The sequence below is a fragment of the Acinonyx jubatus genome, chromosome B4, assembly GCF_027475565.1.
Source record: "Acinonyx jubatus isolate Ajub_Pintada_27869175 chromosome B4, VMU_Ajub_asm_v1.0, whole genome shotgun sequence".
Lineage (NCBI taxonomy): Eukaryota > Metazoa > Chordata > Mammalia > Carnivora > Felidae > Acinonyx > Acinonyx jubatus.
In genome coordinates this window covers 40227387-40249473 of record NC_069387.1, presented here as the reverse complement: position 1 = coordinate 40249473, position 22087 = coordinate 40227387, and the positions used below count along the sequence as shown (strand labels likewise).

General features: G+C 48.4%; 1 protein-coding gene across 2 annotated transcripts in view; it reads left to right on the top strand.

Moving 5' to 3' along the window:
* VWF (von Willebrand factor) overlaps positions 1–22087 on the top strand; it is a 137439-nt gene that overhangs the window by 71361 nt on the left and 43991 nt on the right. For both annotated transcript variants that reach the window (XM_027074097.2, XM_053225737.1), the window contains exons 19-28: positions 3716–3819; positions 5112–5250; positions 7577–7711; positions 9872–10018; positions 12661–12801; positions 13002–13115; positions 14332–14488; positions 15261–15419; positions 16088–16223; positions 19000–20378. In XM_027074097.2, coding sequence (XP_026929898.2) covers positions 3716–3819; positions 5112–5250; positions 7577–7711; positions 9872–10018; positions 12661–12801; positions 13002–13115; positions 14332–14488; positions 15261–15419; positions 16088–16223; positions 19000–20378 — 2611 coding nt within the window. The remainder of the gene's footprint in view (positions 1–3715; positions 3820–5111; positions 5251–7576; positions 7712–9871; positions 10019–12660; positions 12802–13001; positions 13116–14331; positions 14489–15260; positions 15420–16087; positions 16224–18999; positions 20379–22087) is intronic.

Here is a 22087-nt window from a genome sequence, read left to right as displayed (position 1 = left end):
TGCAGAGTTTGGCTCTGGGGCCCGTTCAGGGTCAGCCTCACATGTGGGCACTGTATATCCTATGAGATGTCATTTTAAAAGGCCCAAAGCCATTCTGTCTCAAAAATATCTCCTACCCCTTATGCGATTTGTCACCTAATTAGGCTTACTGAAGTATGAGGAGCATGAATTCATTCTGGCTAACAAGCAGGGGTTTTAGAAAAGCATACGGCCTTATAAATCCTCATAGGAAGCCAGTCACGCCTTAGTATGAATTATTTAATCAGATTCTTTCCTCCTAGCCAAACATCTAGTTGAATTCAGCTGCACTGATCTGGAGGTATTAATGGGAACAAAAGAGAGAGAGTTGGAAGGCAAAAAAGATTTTGGAACATGGATCTGTATGGTGTTTATGTATGAGGGTTGGGTCAGGGAAGATGAAGCCTTTTCAGAGAAGAGTGACAAAATCACTTATTTTCTACTTCATAATTTTTCTTGTGGCTGACCAAGACCTAGTACCATGTTCTTGGCATGAGCCATTCTTACTCAGGATGTCCCAAGTTGATGGATAGTGACAATGATTTCTGCTTGTTTGCTTCTGAACTCTTGGCCGTTTGTCAACTTTACCTTATTATCCTCTGGCGTCCCAGAGGGACAAACACGAGGCAGAGATGGTTCTCTTCATTAAAAAAAATTTTTTTGGGGGGCGCCTGGGTGGCTCAGTCGGTTAAGCGGCCGACTTTGGCTCAGGTCACGATCTCGCGGTCCGTGAGCTCGAGCCCCGCGTTGGGCTCTGTGCTGACTGCTCAGAGCCTGGAGCCTGTTTCAGATTCTGTGTCTCCCTCTCTCTCTGACCCTCCCCCGTTCATGCTCTGTCTCTCTCTGTCTCAAAAATAAATAAACGTTAAAAAAAATTAAGAAAAAAATTTTTTTTAACATTTATTCATTTTTGAGAGACAGAGAGAGACAGAGTGTGAGCAGGGGAGGGGCAGAGAGAGAGGGAGACGCAGAAACCAAAGCAGGCTCCAGGCTCTGAGCTGTCAGTACAGAGCCTGATGCGGGGCTTGAACTCACAAACTGTGAGATCATGACCTGAGCTGAAGTTGGATGCTCAGTTGACAGAGCCACCCAGGTGCCCCGGGTTCTTGTCATTTTAAATACGATGTTCAAGTGAGTTTCCACAAAGTCCAGTTAGGGACCACTATCCTGGCTTACCCTATGTGTCTGAGCAGTCCTCATCTTGATCTTGTTCATCCCCTGAGTTGTGCCTTTATCTCTCTATCTCTAGGGATTTCTTTAATGCTTTAGGGCTCTCCGGGTGTTTTTTTGCTGGGCTGGTGTTATTTGATCTCTCCCAAGTCAGAGCTGGTACTGAGGTGTGGCACGAGAACCCTCTCCTTTCCTTTTAAGGTTATGCTTTGTCCCCTCTCCAGCTGTGACTTATGAATCTAACCCCACACCTCTGTTGTCTTTATAGCAGTCCCCATCCAGTATGAAGGTCCTATTTTAATCCTGTAATCCATCAGTAAGTCAGGGCGGAGAGAGCCATATGGCTTGTCAGTGAGAGTGCAAAAGGAGGAAGGGGGCACTTGTGGCTTTATCTCATGACCAAGCTGGGGTTTGAGTTTACGTCCATTGCAGGAGGGCTGGGACTCACCCCTGGGCCAGGGGAGGGGCTACCTGAGCCATGGGGGTGCAAGACTCTTTGTCAATGGGCTGAATATCCTGGAGAGAGGTAGAAACATCCAGCATGCAGACCAAGAGGCATGGAAGCCCTCCAGCCAGCCTGCTCAAAGGCAGAGGGGCAGTGCACGTTCTGCTGAGGTGGGGTGAGGTGAGCAGGGCTCTGCTTCCTGGAATCCACCTCTGTGCATCCTCATCACTTTTGTCTCACATTACGTTTCCAACAAGGCGACTTACTGTCTGGTCTCCATCAGCTGTAGGTGTGGGTGTTGGAGAGCATGTCAAGCTTCCCCAGTAAATGTATCGGTCTTTCTTAGAGTAGCCATTAGGTGGCAAGCCTCGGACTTAAGTTAGAAGTGATGACGCTTTGAGGGGGGGGATGTGAGAATGAACCCTAATTGTGATAGTTTCTGAAGACTGTGATAGAGAGACATTTGTCGCCTCCTCCCTGATCCTGCCAAGCTGTCATCTTCCCTACTGGGTGCCTAAGCTCCTTGTCTTCCAATAACAGGTCTTGGCTGACCTGCCTCTTCCTCCTACTCTGTGCTCCCACCCTCCCCCTTCACTTAGGTCTTGAGGACTTGGGGTTGGGTGAAGGTGGTGGTTAATTGGAGGTTTTTCTTCCGATCCTGTTCTAACACACACACACACACACACACACACACACACACACACACACTACTTTAGCCTATGGTCCCCAACATAAAAGCTCTTTGTTTAGGCCAGGACTGCCCCATTCCCAGGGCTTTGTTCAGTTCCAAGCCCAGGGAACTCAGGCTTGTCCGGGGAGTAACTGGAACTCATGGATCCTGAACCAGGAACTTCTCACCCCTTAGGTATCTCTGGAACCAATGTGCTGTGGTCCTTTCACCTGAAGGTGACCCATGGCTCTTTTAGATTACCCATAGCCCACACCAGAGCAGACATCCAGGGCTGTCCTACGGGGCTGGGACAGAAGCATATCTACGTGCTGGGGTCAGAGTAGGTTTGGAGAGTTCCTTCTGAGCCCACTGGGGCCAGTGGGTCTTAGTTCTTTCTTCCCTCTGACCCCTACAGGCCTGAGGAGTACAACATGTTCACATAGTACTTTCTTCCTGGGTTGAGGGCAGGGAAACAGAGCATACCCCCATGGAGGGTGTATCAGAATCCCAGGGGACTAGGCGAGGAACAGGTATGTGGGGCTTGAACAAGCCCCAGACTCTGGCTTTGGTCCATCCCTGTCTATGGGCAGTATGCAGCCTTCATCTCCAGGGACTAAATGCATTTAAGTTTTATTAAACATATTTTCCATCATTTCCACTGTAAACATAATATATGCTTATTGATGAACATTTGGAAAAAAATTTAAAAACCAAAAAAGAAAATAAAAATCTCCTATTTCTCTGTCTCAGGCTTCTATCTGGATGGAACTTCTGTATTTCCTTCTAGTCTTTTTGTGGCATATTTTGGATTGTGTGTGTGTGTGTGTGTGTGCGTGTATATATATGTGTGTGTGTATATATATATATATATATATATATATATATGGACTGTATGTAAGTACAGTCTTTCCCTGTTTTAAAAATTAATAGTGTCAGTATTTCTCACATCATATAAGAGTTTTCCAAAGGGCCATTTTAATAGCTACAAAGGATACCATTATCTGGGGATTCCTTAATGGAGTTAATAATTTTCCTGTTGTTGAACGGTTGGTTGTTTCCATATTTTGCAATGATAAATGATTCTACGTTAACCTTTGTCCGTAAGCCTGTTTGGTTTGGAGACATCCTCTGTGTGGTGTTACTGGGTCTAAGGAGATGCACATCCAAGGGCATCTGCCACATGTTACTACAGAGTCTTTGCCACTGTCCCAGCAGGGTGTGAGGGCAGAGGCTGGTCGGAGTGTCTCTAGCTGAGCTGGGGGGATCAGTGTGTGGATAGGGGCCCATGTTTGCCGAGCCCCAGCCTGGGTGGGCATGGGTTCCCTGGACTGGCCTGTGGCCAAGGCCATCTTCTCAGCAGGGCCTACATCACTCATTATGGCCCCTAAGACATTTGGATTCCTTTCCCTTAGGTCCGGCATGAAAACAGATGTGTGGCCCTGGAAAGGTGTCCCTGCTTCCACCAAGGCAGAGAATACGCCCCAGGAGAAACGGTGAAAATTGACTGCAACACTTGGTGAGGCCCTGGGAGAGGCTTTCCTGGGGCCTGTGCCTTTGGGGTGGGGTGAGCGGGAATGGGGTCACAGTGGCTGACGTGACCACAGGACTCTGGCACTTGCCTCTGGCACCCTGTGGGAACATGGTTGTTCTTTTCCTTTTCTCTGTGTCTCTGTTTCTCGAACTACAAAGTGGGGAGAATCTTTATCTTCTCCTGTGCTCACCGTGCACCAACCCTGTCCTGGAGAGTAGTGTTTCCAAGAGGGACTTTGGCCTATGACTTTGGTCATGGCATGTGTGACCAAGCTGCCAAAAGGCACGGACTTTGGAGGGTCCTTCCCTGGCCTTATACTACCCCCTAAGCATTCTGCAAGTGTGCGTGGCATGGCTGGTTCTCTTCTTCCTTCTCTGTGCCCGCCATTCACTAGCGCTTTTCTCTGTTCACTCACCCTGCCTGTGACAGCTTTAGAGGAAGGTCCCCAGGAACAGAGGCAGGAAGGGCTGGGACCCGGAAGGCGCTTAGCTGTCTTTTGGGCCTGAGGTCTGAGCTTACCACCTCTGACGCACAGAGTGGGCTCTCTGATGTCAGCTCTGGTTATGGGGTGGGGTGGGGGGATGAGCGTTGTGGTAGTGGACACATCACTGTGGATTGAAACATAGCTCTGTACACACAAAACCTCTCCTGGCAGAAGTTCACGGTTGATCACTATTTCCCAACTCAGAACTTTCCTGCCGTTGTGTCTTTTTCTCCCTGTTAGTGTCAGAAGGCTTTCAACTTCAGTGTCTCTGTTCTGTAGAGACCCCATGGCCACTCTCAGGTATCTTCCAGGGAGGCTGAACCTCAGCAGATCCATAGCAGGTGGTCTACAGAGGAACTGGGCTTCTTCCCCTGGCTGCCCATCACCTTGGATGACCTGTTTCCCCCTTTGCCTCACTTCCCCCTTGAAGCAGAAGAGCAGCATAGCCTTCCCTTTCTCCCCCTTGGCCCTGTGCTCTAAAAATGTGACAGTTTATGGGGCGCCTGGCTGGCTCAGTTGGAACAGCATGCGACTCTTGATCTTGGGGCCGTGAGTTTGAGCCCACACTGGGCATGAAGCCGACCTAAAAGAAATATGACAGTTTATGACTGCAAACTGCCCTTCCCCATCCCACCCCACAGGCAGCCAGTCCTCCACTTCTAGAGGCTTCCTGGAGGGTTGGGTGGCACCCCAGAGTGATCTGCATTCTTTCATTGTCTTTCATTCCCCAGGGCCCAGAAGGGCCCCTCACACCACAGTACCCACTGGTCATCCTGGCCATTATTATTCCTAGTGTCTGTCGGGACCGGAAGTGGAACTGCACGGACCATGTGTGTGACGCCACGTGCTCTGCCATCGGCATGGCGCACTACCTCACCTTCGACGGGCTCAAATATCTGTTCCCTGGAGAGTGCCAGTATGTTCTGGTGCAGGTGAGAGCGAGGGAGGGAGGGCCTGCTGTCTGTCTCCAGGAGGCACTGGGAGATGCTGACTGCCCTTTGGGGGTCAGATTCTACTGTTCTGTCTGTAGAAACAGCTCTGAGGCTGGTTTCCACTGGAGCAATTTTCCAGCCCCTAAAAGAGGTGCCTGAAACCCAGAGCCGTGGCCCATCTTCCTTCAGCTTACATGGAGACGTACAAGAATAGGGCAGAAGCTCATTTGTTGACTGGGAGTGGTGTGGGGGCAAGGCTACCACCAGCCTAAGGTAGTACCAAAATGGAATTAGAAAAACACATCTGTTCTTTTTGGCAGGCACAGCCTCGATCAGGATGCGCAGTGGGGAGGGTGGGATCCCAGGCTGGATCGAGCCCCTCTCACCCTCACCACCAGTGCCCTGGTGGGCGGCCCAGAACAGGGGGCTGGTTGGAGTGATCCCTGGAGTTGGCTTCCCACCCTATGATCCTATTGCGTTCTCTACCATTTCCATTTCTAACCTAGTGCAATTCAGAAAGGGCATCACAGAAAAGTCATACTGCCCAGGAAATCCTAGGTGGTGAGTGAGGGCACCGGCCTCTCTGCCTTTCTCTCCCCACTGGGTGGATTCCTGTCAACTTCTTTTGCTGGTTGACACCAAAGTGAGTAAGCAAGGAGGTATAAGTGCTTTTCTCATGAGGGATGACACAGCTCGACTCTGTGAAGCTTTAAACAAATGTGGTCTCACTGTCTCCATTCTCAGGAGGAGGAGTAGGGACTCGGCGTGGTCTGAGGGAGGACCACAAACTGGTAGGAGCCTCAGCCTCAGAGACAGAACTGCAGGGCAGTGAGTCAGGCAGTGAGGGTACCTGCAGAGCATGCTGGGAGTGGGGCAGAACGAGCAGCAGCACTGAGAGGCTGTGCACAGGGCATGCTTGGAGTGAGCAGTGGCACCAACTAATGGAGCCTCCTACCTCCCATGACCCAGTCTGGCCCCAGAGAGGCATGCAGTGTGCTAGAGAGACAGGGCATGCACATGATAACATGGTTTTACTGACACTTAGGAACCTGGGGTGTATCCCCCTCTGGAGTGTTCCTACAGATTACATATGGCAGCTCGTCTTTTGATTATCTGCCTCCCAACCTTGGTAACAAAAGATGAGGTGACACCATCTCTGGCATTCAACCACCCAGCCAGTATCAAATGCAAGTGTGCATCCAGAACACACGACTAGACTGATTCCGCGCAATGAGAAGCAGCTGGTCAGATCCACTGCTCCCCGGCTTTCCCTGCCCAGGCAGAGCTTTCCCAAGCAGGCCAGTTTTAGTGTCCCTTTCAAATTGTCCCCCTTTGTAGGTTGCTTGTCTTGCATCACAGCCAGTTCTGTTGTCTCCTTCTGATACGTTGTCCCAGATCCTCCCCTTTCTCCCTTCTTTGGGAGGTATCATCAAGACTTAACTCTTTTTAGCAAAATCTCAGCTGGTGACAAGAACCATTTATAAAGCACCTGTACCTTTGTTCCCTCTTTTGTCCTTCACCATCCCATTGACTCAACATACATCCATTTAACCTAACAATCCCCACTAAGTTGGCTGATCCTGTGTTTTAGAGGGGCCGATTGTGTGTGTCTGTGTCTGTGTGTGTGTGCGGGCGTGTCAGAGAGGTAAGTGACTTGCTCAGTGTATCCAATAACTGTCAGAGCAAGGCTCACACCTAGTTTTTCTGTCTTTTTTTTTCTCCTACCATACCACAGCTATAGCCACCATGGGGAGGTATTTGCTAGAAGTGTGTCCCCTTTTTGTTAATTTTCTATGAAATTGCCGGCAAGGACCAGCACTCCGTCATCCTCTATTCCCAGCCAGAGGTGGTAGCTTAGCATCCATGGAGCTGTGTCAGACGACCTCTGGTTACGTTTCTGGGCCGCCGTCCAGAGGGATTCAGCTAGAATTTAGAGCCACAAAGTGCCATGTGGTCAAACTGTCCTAGTTAGCTGGGTGAGACTAAGCACTAACAGGTTCTAGGTAGGGGTGTTTAGGCTGATGTGTTCAGCAAAGCATATCACGTGCCACTTCTCCCTCTCCCCTCCCCCTCTCCCTGCTTCTCTACCTTGTGCTCACTGACTCTGGTTCATAGGTAATGGCTGAAGATGACACACCTGTCCTTTCTCCCCCTAAAGTCATTCTCTCTCCCTCTCTCATTCCCTCTCTCTCTGTCTCACACACGCCCATGCATGGACACGGTAACATCCTTTAACACATATCCTTCAATGGTCTGAGATGGTGAGATGCCAATATTCTGATCTGGGGAGAGGTAGCAGGGATAATATTTCTCTCCCTTTCCCCAGGATTACTGTGGCAGTAACCCTGGCACCTTCCGGATCCTGGTGGCGAATGAGGGGTGCAGCTACCCATCAGTGAAATGCAAGAAGCGGATCACCATCCTGGTGGGAGGAGGCGAGATTGAACTGTTTGATGGGGAGGTGAGTGCCAGCCTCATCCCCTCTACGCTCACACCCCTCTGTCCTTCTGTCAGCTGATTAAGAGCATGTATCAAGTGCTGTTTAGAACTCGTGTGACAGAATATTGTACAGTGAGCACGAGGTAGAGCCGTATCGTCTGACCTTCATATATTCTATGAGAAGAACAAGTTGCAGGTGACCATGGATAACACGATCCCATTTTAGTAAAATTCAGATATGTGAGTGGACATAAATGTGGGACTGTAGCCACAAAAGTGTAGGAAGAATCAGGAGGGTGGGGTGGAGATTGGAGGGCAGGAGGCCTTTCCCTTTCATATACATATGTATGTGTGTGTATATATTTATGAAATATGTAGATAGGAATATATATACACACACCACATATACACACATGTACACATATACTAACGTATACACATATGTACCTATATATGTGCATATGCACACACATATGTAGTGTATATACATAAATATCATGTATACACATATCATATGCATACACATGCACACATACACACATATACATAATATATACATATATACATATCTGTCATATGATATACGGGGGTATCATTACTACACAATACATATATGTATACATATATAATATATATGCACACATGTACATATATTATATATACATATCTATCATATATGCACTAAAATATATAGATATATATTATATTTACACACACTTAAACATTTATTTTGGGAAGTAATGATGTTTTGGGATTTTTACTGTATGTTTTTCAGTTCTTTTCAGATAAAGTCTTTTCAAAAGAGTTCAAAAGAGCAGTGAACATATTTAGTCCTTGTATACTAAGAGTTTATGAAGTGGTTCTCAGAAGAGTACAGAAGAACCACCTGGCATCTGATTTAAGATCCTGATCCCGGGGTCCACCCTGAGATTCTCATAGGTCTGAGGGGGACCCCAGAATCTGCATCTGGAGCTCCAGGTAGCCTGGAGACCACAGTTTTGCTTCTGTTGGTCTGAATGTCTTGTACTAGGGAGAACAGGGCCTGGGCTCAAACCTGTCCTGGTATCATCATTTTATTCCATGGTCTCAGCCCTCATCCCTCACTTCTTGGGAACATGCACCACCGATATCAGGAGATGGGGAGTGAATTCCCCATTACTGGCTGTGGGTCAGCAGTGTCAACTCTGTGTCAAAGGACAGATGACAGTGGTGATGTCGAATAGGAGGTGAGCACTTATGATTAACTCTGCACGTGTGTGTCACGAAGGAGAACCTTGGCAAAGGGTGACAGGTGCTTCGCAACTACTTCAGTTTTATGAATTACATAGTCAGCCAAGCGCGCTGAGCTGGGCTCTGAGGGCTCGCACAGGCAACAGTTCTGCCAAGTCTAGGGTCCAGGTTGGAGTCCTTCTGGAAACTGAAATCCATGATTCCTGCCACCATCGCTGAGCTTTTCAGTCTCTGTGTTCTCTGTCAGCTGACTCCTGGTGACAGGGACTCTGGGGAGCAGGAGATGGGGGAAGGAAAGGGAAGAGTCTAGTGCTCATTTATATAAACGGATAGATTTTTAAATGAATTGCTTAGCGATATTTAAAATCATTGCCATGGTTTTTAAAAAAATTTTTAATGTTTATTTTTGAGAGAGAGAGAGACAGAGTGTGAGTGGGGAGGAGGAGAAAGAGAAAGGGAGACACAGAATCTGAAGCAGGCTCCAGGCTCGGAGCTGTCAGCAGAGCCTAACACGGGGCTCAAACTCACAAATCATGAGATCACGACCTGAGCGGAAGTCGGATGCTCAACTGACTGAGCCACCCAGGAGCCCCTAAAATCATTGCCATGTTAAAACCTGATTAGGAGACCTCGTGCATTTAATGATCAAGTATAAAAAATTATTTTTGTGAGGTGATGGATATCTTCCACTGGTAGGTTTCATTGTATTTTTGATCTTATAATTACGATTTTGCTGCCATCTCTGCTATGATCCCTGAGTCATAGGATTCTTGGCCAGTGATAGGCAAGACTGACGCAGAAACATCCAGGCAGGGTGTGGGCCCCAAAGGGGCATGCTCTGACCAGGTGGGGCAAATGACTTGTAGTTCTGGAGACAGGCAGGGGTGTGGGGTGGAGGGGGTCTCTCATGTCTGCCCTTCACTCCCTCTTCTCGTGCTTTGTCATCCTTCAGGTGAATGTGATGAAGCCCATGATGGATGAGACCCACTTTGAGGTGGTGGAGTCTGGTCACTATGTCATTCTGCTGCTGGGCAAGGCCCTTTCTCTGATCTGGGACCACCGCCTGAGCATTTCCGTGGCTCTGAAGCAGACATACCAGGTTAGTGGCTCTTCTCTGTTTCCTCTTGGTCTTGTCTGTGACTTGCTGTTTGCACCTTTCTCAGCTTTCTGAGCAGCAGCCCACTGGCCCTGCCCACTGCCACGGGGGAAAGTGGCTGGTCATCTCGTCTGGCCTCCTTTCCCAGACAAGTAAGACCATTGATTCAAGGTGTAGAGTCAGCCTTGGCTGTTTCCAGAAACCAGCTGCATGTAGGAAGGACTGTGGCTGGCCCCAACCCAGCAAACCATTCCTTGAATGGCCTTGCTAGGCATGCAGTTTATATCCCCCAAAGAAGGAAGTGAAAGATGAGGCAATAGCTTTTCTTAAGGTTTCTTGACCTAAAGAGGCATACTGATCACGCGCCATATTGTTAAAACACTGTGAAACATTCTGGGGTGTTGCCTTGCCATTTGAACCATAGACCAGTACATTCTGAGAGCTATTTGTAGAACTGCTGACAGCCTAGTTTAAAGTTACGCCATTTGTGTCCAGGTTCCAACAGTTTGTTTGGACTTTGTTTTTCTAACCGGCAAGTGTGGGACAAGTACTGTGTCTACTCTGGTGGCTGATTTAGCCTCAGTAGCATCTCTGACAGCACCATTCATTTCGGCTGTACTGAAGTGAGGCCGCACTGCCCTTATTTCCTGTGGTGCCCACTCTACTTCCTGAACACAGTAACAATTCACTCATTCATTTATTCAACAAATCCTTACTAAGCTCTATTATGTATCAAGCCCTGTTCTAGGCACTGTGGCTACAGCAGGGAAAAAATTACATATGTATATGCACGTATGTATATAAATATGGGTATGAATATGTGTATGTATATGTGTATGTGTGTACATGGGAATATATGTGTGTGTGTGTGTGTGTGTGTGTGTGTGTATGTAAACCCTTGTCTTAGTTTCCTATTGCTGCTATAACAAATTACCAAACTTAGTAATTTAAAACAACAACATAAATTTATTTTATTTTTAAATTTAATGTTTATTTACTTATGACAGAGAGAGATAGAGAGTGTGAGCATGCATGCAAGTGGGGGAGGGGCAGAGAGAAAGGGAGACAGAGAATCCAAAGCAGGCTCCGCTCTGCCAACACAAAGCCTAATGTGGGGCTTGAACCCACAAACCATGAGATCACGACCTGAGCAGAAGTCAGGCGCTCAACCGACTGAGCCACCCAGGTACCCCAGGAACATAAATTTATTATCTGAGGGTTCTGGAGGTCAAAAGTATGAAGGGCTGCATTCTCCTGGAGGCTTTAGGGGAGAATCCGTTTCCTTGCCTTGTCTAGCTTCTGGGGCCTGCTTGCATTCCTTGGCTCATGGTCCCATCCTCCATCTTCAAAACAAACAGCACAGCATCTTCCAATATCTCTCTGCTTCTGCCAGCTCACCCTTCTCTGACTCCTCCTGTGCACCTTGTAAGACCCTGTGATTATACTGGGCCTACTTAGATTGTCCAGGACAACCTTCCCATCATGAGATCCTTAACCTAATCACATCAACAAAGTTCCTTTTGCCATGTGTGGATTAGGGCATGGACATCTTTGCAGGGGGGGGGCACGGTGTTGCCTGACACAACCCTGGTGGAGATTGTATTCTAATGGGGCTATTATTTTAGATTGGTTGGTCTGATGAGACCTGTCTGAAAAGGTAACATGAGCAGAGTCTTCAGGGAAGGGAGGGAGTGAAACATGTAAATATCCAGACAAAAGAATTTAAGCTGTTGGAATAGCATGTTCAAAGGCCCTACAGTGGATGGCCTTTGGGGTATTTGAACAATGAGGCCAGTGTGGCTGGAGAAGAGGGATGGAGTGAATGGTAGTTAATAAGGGCAGGGGCCGTACTATGAGGGGCCTACTATGAGTAGGCCTTTCGTCCAATTATGTGAACACTCTTCTTATATGTTTCCCAGTAAGTTCATCCTTGTACCAAATAGATTCTCTGTATTGAAACAAAAGAGAGCAAGTCACATCTCAAGACAGGGCTCTAAGTATGTTGTAAGAGCATAATACGCTTTGTTTTCCAGGCTAGATATTTCTAGTTCTTTACATAGTTTTTATGTGATGGTTTCCATTCATTCAGCAATCACTTGTTCAGGACTCGTAGCTGCCCATGCTTGCATGTTGTATACATGATAGGTGAACACAGAGACAGATAAGATATTATGTCAACCCTGGTGGCATTTGACATACAGCAGAATCCTAGCCAGCCTGTTCTGGACAGGCTGCAGTTGTCCAGATAATGGGCTTGCATTATTACACTGTCCACAGTAAAGTATGACTAGAACGTTCCCTCTTTGGATCTGTACACTCTCATTGATGTGATGTTGAACTGGCTCCTCTTTCTGCTCAGCCTGTTGCTGGGGATAGTGATGGTTTATACTGGAGCAGGTTGTCTCTCTTTGTGAATGACCTCTGTTTAACTTGAAGATGGGGGACGTGAGGAAGCCTGGAAAAACCTTGGCAAGGACAAGGCTTTGCCGATTATCCTGGTCTGCTTCTGGGTCTCCATCCCTGTCCTTTTTCCAGCCCCTCCTTCTGATGAATCTGCCTTCTTTGCTGCCCGGAACTCTCCTTTCCCCGAGTCAGAGAGTTTGCTCCGAGGTTTACAGTGCTCATGATCTCATCTTGTCTGTTAGGAGAAAGTGTGTGGTCTATGTGGGAATTTTGATGGCATCCAGAACAATGACTTCACCACCAGCAGCCTCCAAGTGGAAGAAGATCCCGTGGACTTTGGGAATTCCTGGAAAGTGAGCCCGCAGTGTGCCGACACCAGGAAAGTATGTCTGGGTCTCTGTGTGGACCGAGCCTAAGAAGCGTGCTTCCTGGAACGTCCCCATCAGTTTTATGAGGGTTGGAGGGGGGTGGGGTGGAGGGGGGTGGTATGAACTTCAGTGGAGGCATAGCTCCAGAGGAGGGTCTCTTGGATCCTTCTGCGCTGTGTTTTGGTCCATCTGTGTCCTCTTGCCCTGTTCCCCAGGTACCACTGGACTCATCCCCTGCTACCTGTCACAGCAACGTCATGAAGCAGACAATGGTGGATTCCTCCTGCAGGATCCTCACCAGTGATATTTTCCAGGACTGCAACAGGCTGGTGAGGGCTGTGGGGTCATTGGAGGCAGAAGACTGCTAAGGGTTGGCCGAGTGGCTTGGGCACTTGGAGCATGAGCTTCTAATTGTGGACACCACCTTGGAGGCTTTGAATTGGTCTCTATCAAGTCACCTCTTTACTCCCTTTCTCGGCTTCAGGCTGGGAAACAGAAAGCATAAAGGACAGTGTATGAGGAGAGCAATTCCTGGTGAGCCATTTTTCTTCTACGCAAGGCAGAGCTCTTCTGGGCATCTGACAATGCTTCTGAGGCTTTTGGCCTCAGTCTTAGAGCTTGTGTGCACATGTATGTGGGTGTCTGTGTGGGTACACATGTATATATGTATACGTGCATGCACACAGCCACGTACACACGCATGTGCTCTGTAGCAGCACATGTATGAAACCAGTCTCAGCAATCCTTTTATCCATCCAGTGACTTTTAGTTCCTGAGGATACTTCAGAGAGTACCTAGGGTTGGCTAGTTGGGTGGACACCCTGGGCATCTCAGTTGGAGGAAGGAAGGTAGTGAGGCAGCCAGGGAGATCAGGATTGTTGGAATGTGTTGGAAACAATGATGCGCTTAATGTCTGAATTCATTCCTACCACAACTACCTTGGAAAAGGCCAGTGTGTGCAGTAGTGTGTGGGGGCGGGCAGGGAAGGTGAGAAGGGGTTACTGAGATCTAATGTGGGTAGTGAGTGGGAAGCTTGGGGGGCAGAGTCTGGGAGGCCCAGGCCAGTCCGGTCCTACAGTCCAGCGGAATAGCCCCACAGCGCCCCAGTGAGGCAGCATGAGCAGTCCTGATGTGTTCCTTCCTTCATTTTGAGGCAAAGGAAGAAGGCAACCAGCATGTATGTGTTTATCAGAAACAGCTAACACCTGTGAGGTTGAGTGTGGGTTATGGGAATGGCTGGCTGGCTGAGCAGGTATGTGGGAAGATGGATAGAAGAGAATGTTCTGAAAAATTCTAAGGCATATCACATCCTATGAAAGGCCAGCAACACTCTTCTATTCAGCTTTTCTTGTTGGAATCCAGATTAGGACTAGGAATTAGTATGCCTTTGTACCCACTCCCTGTTGGGGCCACTGACCAGCATTTCTCCTTCTACCCTGGAGCCCCAGTTGCCCTACTCTGATCACCAGAATATTTTCCCCCAGACCAAGAGCCAGGGTTCCTGAATTCTGCCCAGGCCTAGGCCACCCTGAGACTCCCTTGCAGGTGGACCCTGACCCATTCCTGGATGTTTGCATCTACGACACTTGCTCCTGTGAGTCCATTGGGGACTGTGCCTGCTTCTGTGACACCATTGCTGCCTACGCCCACGTGTGTGCCCAGCACGGCAAGGTGGTGGCCTGGAGGACAGCCACATTGTGTCGTGAGTCCTGATGTCCCTCAGACACCATCCCTCATGGATCTAGACTTTAACACCCCTAAGTGGGGTGTGGGAGGACTCCTTCGTGGGAGAGAACATAGAGCTCCTGTATGGGGACAGATGGCTGAGGGTTGAAGGGAGTTAAGACATTGATGGGCATGCCTTGTTGGTTCAGTCAGTTGAGCATCCGACTCTTGATTTCAGCTCAGGTCATGATCTTACCACCTACTTGGGATTCTATCTCCCTCTCTTTATTTTCCCCTCCCCCATGCTCGCTCTTTCTCTCTCTCTCTCAAAAGAAATAAACTTAAAAAAAAAAAGACATTGATGTGAGTGAGTAGGAAGAGGGGACAGTGATTGAAGGCATTAATACATAGAGAAATTCCAGAAGAGGGAGAAGATGAAACAGTGATGAAAAGAAGAAGGAAGTCAATATTTTAATTAAATTCAATATCTTTAATTAGATGCTATTATATTTGCCAATGTGAGTGATCAATGCATACATTATTTATAGAGAATCTTCCTTGGGTGGGAGCAGCTGAATGTTTTTATATGGAGAACAGATTCAGAACCATTAGGTTCCTGGCTTAGGTGCTTTAAAACCTGGGCAGCCTCTAATACTGGTGACTCACATGCTGCTTCGTTCCCCACCAGCATCATCACTTCCCCCAGGGCCGTCACCACCATGGGTGTCACCACCATCTCTTTGGGGCCTTTGGTGCCTTCCCGTCTTCTCGGGTGGCACAGGGTGCCTGCTCATGTTCTGTCTACACAGCCCAGAGCTGCGAGGAGAGGAATCTCCACGAGAACGGGTATGAGTGTGAGTGGCGCTATAACAGCTGTGCCCCGGCCTGTCCCATCACGTGCCAGCATCCTGAGCCACTGGCGTGCCCGGTGCAGTGTGTGGAAGGCTGCCATGCACACTGCCCTCCGGGTAAGTCAACTGTCCTGGGTCAGGAAGGGTTGGAGGGCGGGGCTGGGCTGTCAGGAAAGGTGCTTCCTGGTGGTACTCAACTTCACCCCGTGGTGTCCTGTCCCTGTCCTTACCACCCTGGGTTCTGCTTCCAGGTGCCCTTTCATCCAAGCCAGGCCAGCTATGATTTTTGTCAAGTTCAGCTCCTATACGTGCTTGTGTCTGCCTATTTATGGGCTTACCATTAAGAGCACTTTCTGATAGAACTTTCTGGAATGGTGGGAAAGTTCTGTGGAAAGGTAGCTCCTGTGTCTGAGGAATTGAAGTTTCAATTTTATTTAGTGTCGGTTTACATTGAAATTTTACTAGCTGCCTGTGGTTACTGGCCACTCTATTGGATAGCACAGATCTAGAGTAATCAAATATATTCTTTGGTAGAGTGAAAACAGCCTTGGAGATAAGATTGTCCTGAGGCTTGGGCGTGGTGAGTTAGGGGGAAGGAATATCCCCTCCCAGTCTTACAGAGGGATACACCAGGCCCAAAGAAAGAGTTGCTTTCTAAGTGGTGAGGTGGCCCTTGAGGGAGGCGGGCAGAGCTAGCTTCTGGTAGAGGCTCCTTTAGCTAAAAAGCAAGTCTTCCTTGTGGGAAAGGTGAGAGTTTTCTTCCTAATGGGGGGTTTGTCATGCAGGGAAAATCCTGGATGAACTTTTGCAGACCTGCATCGACCCCAAAGACTGTCCTGTGTGTGAGGTGGCTGGTCGTCGCTTGGCCTCAGGGAAGAAAATCACCTTGAACCCCAATGACCCTGAGCACTGCCAAATTTGGTAAAACAGACCCTCTGGTGTTTGAAGTGATGTTTTCTGGGGCCTCTTCAGAGATGTAGGTTTGGGGAAGAGCTTGCTATGTTAGTTGAGAGGATGAGTGCTTGTTTTGTTTTATTTCTAGAGTTTGCTTCTCTCTCTTTAAGGACAGACTACATTGCTTCCCCAGAAAACACTTCTTGAGAGACTGAAGTATTTTCGTTTCTTTTGTCTTGTGGAAGGATGTAGTCTCTTACTGTTAGAAATAAGCCCATCAACCCAATGAAAGGAGGGACGCAGAGACTCAGAGCACAAAGAAGCGAGGTTTTAATCAACCTTCTTGCAAGAGTGGGTATCTGATGGACAGGAGCACTCGGGGCAGTTACACAGACAATTTATCTCCTAGCAGAAGTCCCTCCCCCGATTCTTCATTGGCTTGAGTACTACAGAGGTTACAGCCTTACCTGGATGTCTCCTATGCACATGAAGGGCAAAAAGTAGTCTGGTAGGAACAAATGTTCATTCTCTGAGGTGACACAGAGACCTTCAGTCCCTCCTCCCTGTTTCCTTTGGTACATGCTCATTGCCAAGCCTGCAAAAATAAGTCTGAGAAATGGAGAGGGGAAGACCTAGGAAGTGAAGTATCTAAGGGTTTGGGACTCCATTGTGGGGGTCAGTTGTACGTATTTCCAGTAGGTTGTAAACTCATTGTTAGACAATACAACTTTTATTTGGTACTTTTGAAAATGAATCCTCTCCCTTATTTCTCACATTATTGTCCCTGGAGGTCACATCTAGTCCAAAGACAGATACCTATGGAAGTCAAATAGCTTTTTACTCAGAGCGCTGACCCCTCAGTGTGACATAGACACCTTGGGGCCACAGCCAAGGTCCCAGGATGGGGCTTTTGTAGTTGGGAGGGAAGACACTATCACTGCGCCCTGGGTTCTCACTTGGATTACCTCTGGGAACTGGCCTTTGGGGAGGTGAGAAGGAGTCCTCAGGGTGAGCTCTGAACTTTCTGAAGCTCTGCTCCCAAGTAGGGAACATGTGTTCAGATGTTGATGTGTTTAACACCACGCCCTGACACTGATCGAGCCTTGTGGGAACTTGAACTTGAGAACTTACATTTTCTGGGGAAGGGCTGTGGCCACAGCTGCCAGAGTCAGACCCCACCACTGCCATCTGTACAAACAAGGGGAACACTGTCCGGGGTTAATTTTCTAGCAGACACAGGAAACTAGAGAGTATGGCACTCACGCATTGTTAACCAAGAATTGAAGCAATAAATCGTGTGGACCATGGGGGAAGTAAGAATTAACTTCCCAGTACGATTCTGCCTGCCCACCTTCCCCATGCTGAAACGGAGACCGTAAGGAATGAAAAAGGGGAGAAGCCAACACTGACTTGGGGTTCTGAGCCACACAGGCATGAGAGCTTAGAGCCCTCTCTCGGCCTCCCTCTGCTGTCCCATGGGGAGGGCAGCTACCAGGGTACACACCGTGGCTTCAGACAGCTGTGTGCAATAATTCCAAAACAGGCTGGGGACATTGCGTGAGAGGCAAGGCACAGGGGACGTTTCTCAAGGCTCAGGGAACTGCTGCCTCTCAGCTTTACTGGGGTTGCTGAGGGCAAGTGGCCTCAAAGGTGGAGAGTACGTATAGGGGATGGTCCCAACCTCTGTGGGTCTCCACCACGGGGCAGCTTGATTTCACCTGTGGTTTGGTATACCTTACCATCTCTAGGACGCTGGTGAGGAGTGACCAGAAGGTTCTGGAAACTTGGTTTGGTAGTGCAGGAATTTGTATGAGGGTAAGGGCTCTGCTGCAGACTTGTGCTTGGGGCTGGGTGTAGGGCCTAGCCTCTCCCTGGCACATGACAGGTGTTCACCGCATGGCCCTTGGAGGAATGAATGAACAAGCCACTGTCTTTTCCCCTAACATCTTGGACATTCCCAACTTTGTTCTGGGATAAAGTTGGGATTTTGAATCTTTATTCATCTTTCTTTTTTTTTTTTTTTAATTTTTTTTTTCAACGTTTTTTATTTATTTTTGGGACAGAGAGAGACAGAGCATGAACGGGGGAGGGGCAGAGAGAGAGGGAGACACAGAATCGGAAACAGGCTCCAGGCTCCAGTCTCCGAGCCATCAGCCCAGAGCCCGACGCAGGGCTCGAACTCACAGACCGCGAGATCGTGACCTGGCTGAAGTCGGACGCTTAACTGACTGCGCCACCCAGGCGCCCCTTTATTCATCTTTCCAAAACGTTTTTACTCCACTTTTTTCTCTTTTTCTTGAGGCCCAACATATTATACAAAATTCGTACAGCTTAAATTGTCACAGAAAATACTGTAAAGCATTTATCTTCAATAGGACCTTTACCAGTCTTGGTCAGCATCATTCTTTTAGAGCATTATTTGTCTTTGGAGACACTTGGAAGAAGGTTTGGGTTATAATTAAATATTTATGCTATTAGAGATGTAGGTTGAAAAGACATCAACTTTGAATGGCAGTGTGGATATTCTAGAAGCAAGAAAGGTTCTTCCTCAGGTGCTATGATGGATTAAAGCTTTGGCTTCTAGAATAAAGGGAGGCTTATTGCTGCATGTGTAGAGGTGCTATTTGGGGACATATGTTAAAAAATGCTGTGTCACTTAGGTGGGGAGTGATTCATGGGACCTCAGTTCAGGCAGGCCAGGCACGCAGTTCTAGGGGAATATATGTGGGATGGTTCTAAATAAGGCTGAGGAGTGCCCAGAAGTTTTTCCTGAACCACTCCTGGTTTTCTCTCTCTACCGCAGTCATTGTGATGGTGTCAACCTCACCTGTGAGGCCTGCAGGGAGCCTGGAGGCCTAGTGGTGTCCCCCACAGAAGGCCCGGTCAGAGCCACCACCCCATACGTGGAGGACACCCCGGAGCCGCCCCTCCACGACTTCTATTGCAGCAGGCTTCTGGACCTGGTTTTCCTGCTAGACGGCTCCTCCAAGCTGTCCGAGGCTGAGTTCGAAGTGCTGAAGGCCTTTGTGGTGGGCATGATGGAGCGTCTGCACATCTCCCAGAAGCGGATCCGCGTGGCCGTGGTGGAGTACCATGATGGCTCCCACGCCTACATCCAGCTCAAGGACCGGAAGCGACCCTCGGAGCTACGGCGCATTGCCAGCCAGGTGAAGTATGCAGGCAGTGAGGTGGCCTCCACCAGCGAGGTCTTGAAGTACACTCTGTTCCAGATCTTTGGCAAGATTGATCGCCCTGAAGCATCCCGCATTGCCCTGCTCCTGATGGCCAGCCAGGAGCCCCAGAGGCTGGCCCGGAATTTGATCCGTTATGTGCAGGGCCTGAAGAAGAAGAAAGTCATCATGATCCCGGTGGGCATCGGGCCCCATGCCAACCTCAAGCAGATCCACACCATTGAGAAGCAGGCCCCCGAGAACAAGGCCTTTGTGCTCAGTGGTGTGGACGAGCTGGAGCAGCAAAGGGATAAAATTATCAACTACCTCTGTGACCTTGCCCCCGAAGCGCCTGCCCCTACCCAGCATCCCCCTATGGTACCAGTCACTGTGGGTCCAGGGCTCATGGGGGTTTCATCCTCGGGACCCAAAAGGAACCCCACGGTTCTGGACGTGGTGTTTGTCCTGGAAGGGTCCGACAAAATTGGTGAGGCCAACTTTAACAAGAGCAGGGAGTTCATGGAGGAGGTGATTCGGCGCATGGATGTGGGCCAGGACGGCATCCACATCACAGTGCTGCAGTACTCGTACATGGTGACTGTGGAGTACACCTTCAGGGAGGCCCAGTCCAAGGGTGAGGTCCTGCAGCAGGTGCGGGAGATCCGGTACCGGGGTGGCAATAGGACCAACACTGGACTGGCCCTGCAGTACCTGTCTGAACACAGCTTCTCAGCCAGCCAGGGGGACCGGGAGCAGGCACCTAACCTGGTCTACATGGTCACTGGAAACCCCGCCTCCGATGAGATCAAGCGGATGCCTGGAGACATCCAGGTGGTACCCATCGGAGTGGGCCCTCATGCCAACCTGCGGGAGCTGGAGCAGCTCGGCTGGCCCAACGCCCCCATCCTCATCCAGGACTTTGGCGTGCTCCCCCGAGAGGCTCCTGATCTGGTGCTGCAGAGGTGCTGCTCTGGAGACGGGCTGCAGATCCCTACCCTCTCCCCCACCCCAGGTATGCGGGCACCTGGCCTGACGAGAGAGCTGCTGAGAGCTGGCGGGGATGCAGTTCTTGGGTACTAATCCTGCTTTTCTGCTCTTTTCAGTCAAACCCTCACCTTTAGAGTACGAGCCTTTTGGGGAAAGGAGCTTATAAATCCAAAGGTTATACAAGGCTATTGTTAAAATATAAACAATATCAACGATGTAGAGTAAAGAAAATAAATACAAGTTTTGGTTTATCCCACAGCCTCATCCCCACCTAATCCCACTCCTTGCTTTGGAGATAACCTGTTCAGTCTGGGGACTCTCAGCTTTGACCGCACTGGATGGGTAAAATTACTCTAAGTAACTGGTGTTCTTTGGGGCAAGGCCAGAAGTTGGGTGACAGGCGGAGGGTTGCATCCTCAGATTCTGGAACCAGACTGCATTAGTTTGAAATTCAACTCTGCCGCTTACTAGCTGGGTGATTTGGGGCAATTTATTTTTGGTAATGGTTTTTGGGCAATTTTGAACAAATACCTCTGTGTATATGTTTCCTTATCTGTGAAAAAAAGTGGGGATGACAATAGTACTTGTAAAATGCTTAGGGCAATACCCAGGACATAGCCAAGCGCTCAAAAACTGGTTGCTACTGCTATTGTTGCCTCCTTCTTAACTGATACTAATGTCTAATCAGCTCCTAGTTCTAGAGCACAGGAATGTTTAAGACAGTCCTTGGTGTGTTTGGGACCATCCCAGAATAACTGATTTCTTTTTTTCCCCAAAGAACTTGATTGTTTTTTTTTAATTAAGTGTAATTAACATACAATGTTAGTTTCAGGTGTACAACACAATGATTGAACAATTCTATCCATTTTTCAGTGCTCATCATAATGAGTGTACTCTTTTAAACTTTTTTTTTTTTTTCAACGTTATTTATTTTTTGGGACAGAGAGAGACAGAGCATGAACGGGGGAGGGGCAGAGAGAGAGGGAGACACAGAATCGGAAACAGGCTCCAGGCTCTGAGCCATCAGCCCAGAGCCTGACGTGGGGCCCGAACCCACGGACCGCGAGATCGTGACCTGGCTGAAGTCGGACGCTTAACGGACTGCGCCACCCAGGCGCCCCACAATGAGTGTACTCTTAATCCCCTTTATTTCACCCATCCCCCACCCACCCCCTCTCTGGTAACCAACTACAGTTTTTTTCTCTGTATTTAAGTCTTTTGTGTGCATGTATTTTTTGTTTGTTTGTTTGTCTCTTTTTCCTTTGTTCATTTGTTTCGTTTCTTGAAGTCCAAAGATGAGTAAAATCATATGGTATTTGTCTTTCTTTGACTTATTTCACTTAGCATTAGGTCTACGCTCTAGCTCCATCCATGTTGTTGCAAATGTCACTATTTCATTCTTTTTTTATCGCTGAATAATATTCCATTGTGTGCATGTGTATGTATGTGTGTATATACACCACGTCTTCTTTATCCATTCATTTATGGAAGGACACTTGGGTTGGTTCCATGTCTTGGCTATTGTAAATAATGTTGCAGTAAACGTAGGGTGCACATATCTTCTCGAGGATGTGGAGAAAAAGGAACCCTTGTGCACTGTGGGTGGAATGCAAATTGGTGGAAAATAGTATGGAGGTTACTCAAAAGATTAAAAACAGAATTACCACATGATCCAGTCATCCCACTATTGGGTATTTGCCCAAAGAAAATGAAACACTAACACCAGAGTAAGTG